The sequence below is a fragment of the Odocoileus virginianus genome, chromosome 11 (assembly GCF_023699985.2).
Source record: "Odocoileus virginianus isolate 20LAN1187 ecotype Illinois chromosome 11, Ovbor_1.2, whole genome shotgun sequence".
In the NCBI taxonomy this organism is placed as follows: Eukaryota; Metazoa; Chordata; class Mammalia; order Artiodactyla; family Cervidae; genus Odocoileus; species Odocoileus virginianus.
The window spans coordinates 10,805,437-10,812,500 of NC_069684.1; the positions used below are offsets into that span (position 1 = coordinate 10,805,437).

Sequence of the window (7,064 nt, forward strand, 5' to 3'; positions counted from 1 at the left end):
TTCTTTCTATACATATCAAAGGCTTTAAAGAGAATTTAGTTGCTTCTTCAAAGGAATGAATAACTTCTCTCTCTTATGGTAGAAGATTCTGCTCAACAGGGATGGTTTGGAAACACCTGTGTTCGTGTGAAATACTAGTTGCTTACACCTGGAGTTATTTCTTGTGTGTTGCTAAATAGTTTTGGCCTCTTCCTGCAATTAATGATTACATTTCCTTCCTGCTGGCCTTCCAGCTTCTGCTTCTTTCTCTTTTTCCCCTCGCCCTGTTAACCATTTATCTCTTTGCTCTATTATTTCTCAGGAAAAAGATAGGCGAGTACCATTTTCTGGAGCCTACACAGTTCTGAAGGCCGTGAGAAACAGGAGTGTCTGTTGGGAGACTGGATCTCCTTTTCTACCGTCTTCTGTCCTTGTGTGGCCATGAGTTCTTCCCTTGACTTTCCTGATGATGGTGCCTAGGCAAAATTCTCAAGCTTTTAGTTTAAAGAACTCTCTAAGAATCAGAACAAGCCAGCGGACTTCAGTTTAAGTAGACAAGGCCATATCCGAACCTGTTATGCAGTTATCCTTTGAAAAGCTCCATCAAAATGAGGAGAAATGGGATGAAATGGTATCTTTATGATTGCCATTATTGCTTTTCTCCTTAGTTCATGGCTTTCCAAACTGTAACGGATAATTGAATACTTAAGGAACGATTCTTTCCCACCCCAAAGGCATCATCTGTTTCTTTGAACAAAGGAGCCCATATAAGAACTATCAAAGACATCAGCTTATCAGATAAAGCCATTCCAAGCCCTGCGCATTAAGCATACATGTTCTATATCATGAAATGCACTACCTTGGTATCTTTTCTGATAGAAAGGCAGTAGTGAATGTGTGCATGGTAAACTGAATGTCAGTGCACCTGCCCCAAAAGCTCATGTCTTGGATATAAAAAATTTGTTCAGTGTCTTTGCAAATGAATCTATTTAATCAAATATTAAGTTTTATTCAAATTCCAAAAGAAACAGCCAGCCAATTGTTTTTCCTCCTGATGTTCCTTGTCATTCATCCTCTTTGCATCTCAAGAAAAATAGCCTTGTTCGGGCCTCAAACATTTGCATGCACCCAAGTAAAGCCCAAGAGCCATGTTCCAAGCGCGGTTAAGACGCGCAGGTAAAGAAACGGAGACTCTGCACCCCAGCAGCCAGCTTTCCCTGTTGGACTTTTAGGGAGAATGTTAAAAAATACTTGAGGTTCAAAAAGGAAAATGGCTTAATAATTTGCAGCTAAAAATCCACCCAGAAAACCTGAATTCAAAGTGAATTTCTAAAATATGAATGAATCCGTAGAAGTTGATTTTTTACAATTTTGGAGGTCATGTGGGGCCACAGGGGTTCTATTAGGTGTATTATCTGTAGGGAGACATGACTGTTAAAGACTGGAAGACTCTGGGTTCCTCTCTTCTCCCTCCCTCTGATTATGAAGTAAGTACGTTTAAAAAAAAAAAATCCATAAACTACATATCCCATTGATTATGTTAAACTTCTTAGTGGAGCCACAACTGGCTCTATCCCTTTATGAAATGTGAGAATTTAGATCTTTTCTGCCCATTTAAGGTGTCTAAGGGGGAAAAGTCTCTTAGAAACATAGCAAATCAGAGCTTAAGGAGAAAGCTAAAATCCTCCAGATTTCAAAAACGTTTGAGAATTAGTACTCCCGATCCTTCTGGTTGGCCCTGCAGCACGTAAAACCTCTAGCCACAATTCAGGATTCAGCTGGGGAAAAAAAAGAATTTTCTTCCTGCAGCCTTCACAACCTATTATCCTCCCATTTGCCTTTTTGCTGCCTCCGCTGCTCCTGCGGCTGTTGTTTAGGTGAGGTTATACCGTGCTTGGTAAACAGACAACACTTACATCCTCAGGTTGTTTGAACACCGTTTTAGGTTCAGCTGCAGTCCCCTACTTCTCTGATCTTTTATATTCCCCAGCAGATGTCTTTCATTAATTTATGGATTTATCATCTTTTCTTTTTTTTCTTTTTCTTTTCTTTTCCTTTTTTTTTTTTTTTACACCTGGCAGCTGTCTCAAGTTTCAGCAGTTATTGTCTATTTTGCATTATACATAGAATTGAATGTCATCTGTCTTCACAAAGCTATGGCTAAGAGAATTGAGGCAAAGCCACATGAGCTGCCGGGACAGATCTTGTTTGCGCTCCATCCCCCCTCACCCCACCCCCCCTTTACCTCCTTAATATTTATTTGTGCTCATTTTCTTTCCTGGCCTTGAATGGAGCTTAGCTCGTGTTCAGTACAGCTGTATGTTTACTGAATCTATTCCATCATGAGTCATTGTGCGTGTGTAAGTATCCTGGAAACAGCTAGTGCTTTCTTGGAAGAACAGTTGCTTTTCAGCACAAGCACTTAAAAGGGAAATTAACCAATTGGTCAGTTCAGATTTATTTTGAGGAGGAAAAAAAAGGATTATCTAACTGTTGGCTTTTAAATCTTTCATTAGCTATTTTTAATAGTTTATTAGAAACATATATTTTATGGGAATTTTATCTTCATTACACGATGAGCAAGAAATAAAGATGTATTCTGTGTTCTGTTGCCACTGATCGATTCCAAGTATTTCCAACAGGAAGCATTTTAAAGCAAAAAAAAAAAAAAAAAGACTTGAGAAATTCAAATTAGGATGATTTTGTCATGAAATAAAAAGCCTCTAAATCCCAATCAAAAGAAGATGGATACTTTGCTCTTTCGTTTTTTTTAAATAAAAATGATGAAAACATCTTAGCATAATTTAAAGACATTGAAAGCTCCAGGAAGTTTTGGTGGCTCAAGAAATCTCTGAGAGCCTCAGCAAAGCAGTTTGCTTTGTATGAGACCGAATTTGAAAAGATTTGGGACGTTTCCCCGCTAATAATTAAATGTACCAGGTTGTTTGAATGTAGCCGGTCTGAAAGAACAGATTAGAACCCAGATCTGAGCATGTTTGTTGAAGTTTGGACTTGCCTAAAACTCTTATCACGAGGCAATAGGAGACAGCTTGCAACTATTATTTCACTTATCCATTTGGACAGATGGTCCTGAAGTGTGCCGGGCTCCTTTAGTCCCCTCTCTCGGTCTAATGGAGGTTACTGGAGGGCCTTTCAGCTCTTTCCTTGGCACAAGAAGTATGTCAGTCATAAATTACCGTCTTTGTAATCTTTAAGGATCTCAAACAAAAACACAAGTTCAGCTAAGCTGCTTTGGCTTACAGATCTCACATCAAAATTTCTTTCTTCGGTGTTTAGTGTTTATTTTCAGTGAAAACAAAAGGCATTAACTTTTCAATTCACAGACCAAGGTGATCTTTTTCCAATTGCATGATACTAAAGGGCATGCTAATTGATCAAATTCTCAGCATTATATTTGGTTAAGCCCCCTCTTATACGTAGTCAAGAGCTTATCAATATTAATTCAATTATGCTTCTCTAGGAACTTTCAGGTTTCCCCCTCTGTTCCTGAGGCTGGGCACGCTGTACTTGATGGAGGTCATTTAGAAACCTTTGCCTTTCTTAAATATCTGTGTTTGTTTGACCTTGCTTCGTGTGGTGTGAAATGGTTGTGGAGCTTGTCAGCCAAGTGTGTGTGTGTTTGTGCATATGTGCATACAACCACACATGCACATTTTCTTTTCTTCTTTTTCCTTATTTTTTTTGTTTCCCGGATTCTCTTTTAAGAGAAAATCCTTAGAGGAGCTTCTAGGAAGGACCCTTAATTGACCTTGTGGGGGACCACATTGATTTTCTCCACGTGCGTCTTCATTTCTGATAAATTATAAAGCCATTAATTTGCTGAGGAAATGGCAGGGCCAGGCTGCGGCACAGATGTGACCAGAGCCATCCCCGCTCCGAGTGTGCTGAGGAGTGCCAAGAATCTGGGGGAGAATCAGGAAGCCGGGATTGTTATGGTTAGCCTCACATTCTCTTGGGAACTGTTTTAGTTGCTGCTGTTTACAGATCTAAAAGGTAATGATGTTTCCAGATAAATAGGCCTTCTTATTTTGGGTAAGTGGCCATTTATTGATCTGCTAACCCACATTTATTGATTTGTTAGCCCCAACCACTGTGCCACTCTCCAAGGAGTTAACTATAAATCCAGGAGAGGCAAATTGTATTTGGTTTTGGATCCTTGCTTTAACAAAAGCAAGACCCCCTCCCTGTTCTCTCAGTGCCCAAACTACCCCTCCCAAGTTTTAGCTATTATTGAAAAGGAAAACAATTAACAAGATATAATAATAAGATAGGAAGTAAGTGAGTCAAGATGCTCCGTTATATTAGCACTAAAAGGTAAAATGTGAAGCTTGCCTAACAGTGATCAAAATAATGCATTTTATATTTTCACTTACATTAGTATAATAATTGGATGTCAACTGCAGAGAGCAAAGAGAAGAACAAACAGAACTGTAATGCAAAGAAGGAAAAAAACTCATGATAAGAGTTGTGCAATACCTGTTGGGCGCATTTGTCTCCTTAGCAACAAGTGACCATATAGATAGCCTAAGGACCTCAAACAGGGGGAATAAATGTTTTGCCATCCTCACCAGGAAGTCACCAAGATCCCACAACTCAATTGTGCATCCTCACTGTTATGTTTGGCAATTTCTGACCAGCAATGGTCATTCTGAGCCAGCAAGAGCAAGTTAGTGATGAATTCCATGGCCAGAGTCGTTTATCTTCCAGAATTCCCGTGGCTACTGGGTGGGCCTCCAGACTCCCGGCAGGGGGGAGGGAGGGATGGTAGGGATGGTAGGTACCTGCGTTTCAAGAAACTATCTCCTTAACCAATTGCATCCTACATGCAGGAAGGATTGTCACCCAATCACTTGAAAAAAGCAAAGCTCATGTTCTTTTATACCCGTTATCCCAGCTCCAACATGCTGAAGACCTACTTCTCTGATGTAAAGGTAAGGACATTTTTCAGTATTTATGTTTTCAGTTTCTGTGCATGAGGTAGTAATTTGAACTCTTAGAAGTTAATGGAGATGAGTATGGGGTCGTTTAGTGAATACTCCTGTGTTGTAATTGATTTAATGCACTTGTCCTTCGCTCCAAAGCTGTGCCAAGCAAGGAGGCTCCTTGTGTATTAAGGCCAAACGACTGAGCGCACGGATTTTCGTTCTAGTCCCGGAAACTTCTCCTCTGTCATTATATGTCTAAATAACTTCTTGGAAGAAATTTCAGCTGGTCCTGGAGGGATGCGCTTTAGAGAATTTTTTTTCCTCCCCTTAGCCACAGTGAACTGTTTCTGTTTTCGTTTCTGTTAGTTTCCCCATATTTGTGCTTAGGAAAGCAAACTCTAGCACCTCTTTTTCCCCCCTGTCGAAAGGAGCGTACATTGAAATTCTCTCTGCAGTAGCTGCTTAAAAACAAAAGTGATGATTGTCTCTTATTTACAACTTAATTTGTTGTTGATGTAGAGTACACTGAGCATAAGGAGAATGAATAAAGTGACAGATTCAGGACACATTATTCAAATGAGGATATGAAAGCTGTCGGCCTACAGCTGCAGCCTCCCTCATTCTACAGAATATGGGGACCTCCTGGTTCTGTGTGTGTGTGTGCGCGTGTGCGTGTGTGTGTGCGCGCGTGCGTCTGTGTCTGTGTGGGGGTTTTAAGTAATTGTTTGCAGCAACTTGATGTTGTGTTAATCATCTGTAACTTTTTAAAACAGAGATTGGGTTTTGATGATGATAATGACACGCCTGGTATCATTATCCAAGGAACTCGATAAACATTACATTAGCTGAGATTAGTTTATTAGGGCTGGGTACTCTTCCCCCCCACCCTCCCCTGCCCACCCCCCGTGTGTAAAGTTCTTATCTCTGCCATGGAGAAGCCATGAGCTGCCGAAACGTACTCCTTTCTCCAGCGCTCCCCTCCCTCTGCGGTGGGTTTTGTGCCCGATGCCTGAGTTGCATCACTGGCCCCCTTTTGCAGGCCGACCCATGCTCTCCTTCACCCATGTTTTACTTGGCCTTGAAAGAAAAGTTCTGTTTTCTGTCCTGTTTGCTTTTGAATTGTGCAGCAACTTCAGCCTTTTATCTCTCTCCTTCCCTGGCTGAGCTCCTTAAGTGGAAGGCGTGTTTCCTCCTCATTCCGTGCCAGCAGACTGGGCAGCATGGGAAGGCAGAGACAGGCAGGAACTTGAACGGCTGGTTAAGCATCTTTAGGCAAAGAAAGGTCGAGGGCCACAGTGGGCCGGGATGGGGTTTGAACCTTGGTGGGGCACCATCGGAAGCTGACAGATTGAAGGGCATTTGCCCATTGGCTGAGAAGTGACCAGTTTCTAGAGCCTAGTTCTTCCAGGAACCCTCCCAATACTTTAGTTCTAGGAGGGGAACATGGAGCAGAGGGAGAAAATTGTTACTGTGTGTATGTGTATGTGTGTGTATGTATGTGTAGGTGTCCCTGTTACCTCCATCACTCCTCTTGGTACAGTGATCTGCAGTGTTGTGATATAATAAAACAGTGCTTTATATTATCTCGATAGCACCCTTCAACCAGAAAAAGTCCAAAGAGCTTTACAAACTGCATACATAGGGATCACTCACCTGTGATTGAAATGCAGCCACCTAGAGGGTGGGAGTCAGCAGCATTTCTGAGCCTGCAGAACTACTCAACAGCAGATGCAGATACTAATACTAGAAGCATTCATGTTTTTGCCCATGTGTGGTGGGGGGAAGATCAAGGGTGGGGGAGACTGTTGATTTGTAGCTTTATAAATACCAGACGCTGTAAACCAACAAGAAATTGTTCCCATTCCTTTAGAATACATTTAGTCATTCAGCTTTGCAAATAATCATTCACTCTATGTAAATAACAATTAAATACCTGGATGACTATTTCATTTTTTAAAAAAGCACTAATATTCAGATTATAGATTCTAGCCATACTCCGTCCATACTGGAAGAGAAGGCTGTTAGAGTGTATGTGAGCCTGGTTAACTCCCAATTATCTACTCTAATGGAGGGGAAAGAGTAGGGCATATAATGCAAAGCAGAAAATCACCAAAGGTCATATCTCTTTTATTTTTGGAA

At 41.0% G+C, this 7,064-nt stretch overlaps 1 protein-coding gene across 10 annotated transcripts in view; it reads left to right on the top strand.

Annotated features, from left to right (window-relative positions):
* Positions 1–7,064, top strand: part of PROX1 (prospero homeobox 1) — a 60,003-nt gene that overhangs the window by 17,271 nt on the left and 35,668 nt on the right. For all 10 annotated transcript variants that reach the window (XM_020899309.2, XM_020899306.2, XM_070473925.1 and 7 more), the window contains exon 3: positions 4,824–4,931. In XM_020899309.2, coding sequence (XP_020754968.2) covers positions 4,824–4,931 — 108 coding nt within the window. The remainder of the gene's footprint in view (positions 1–4,823; positions 4,932–7,064) is intronic.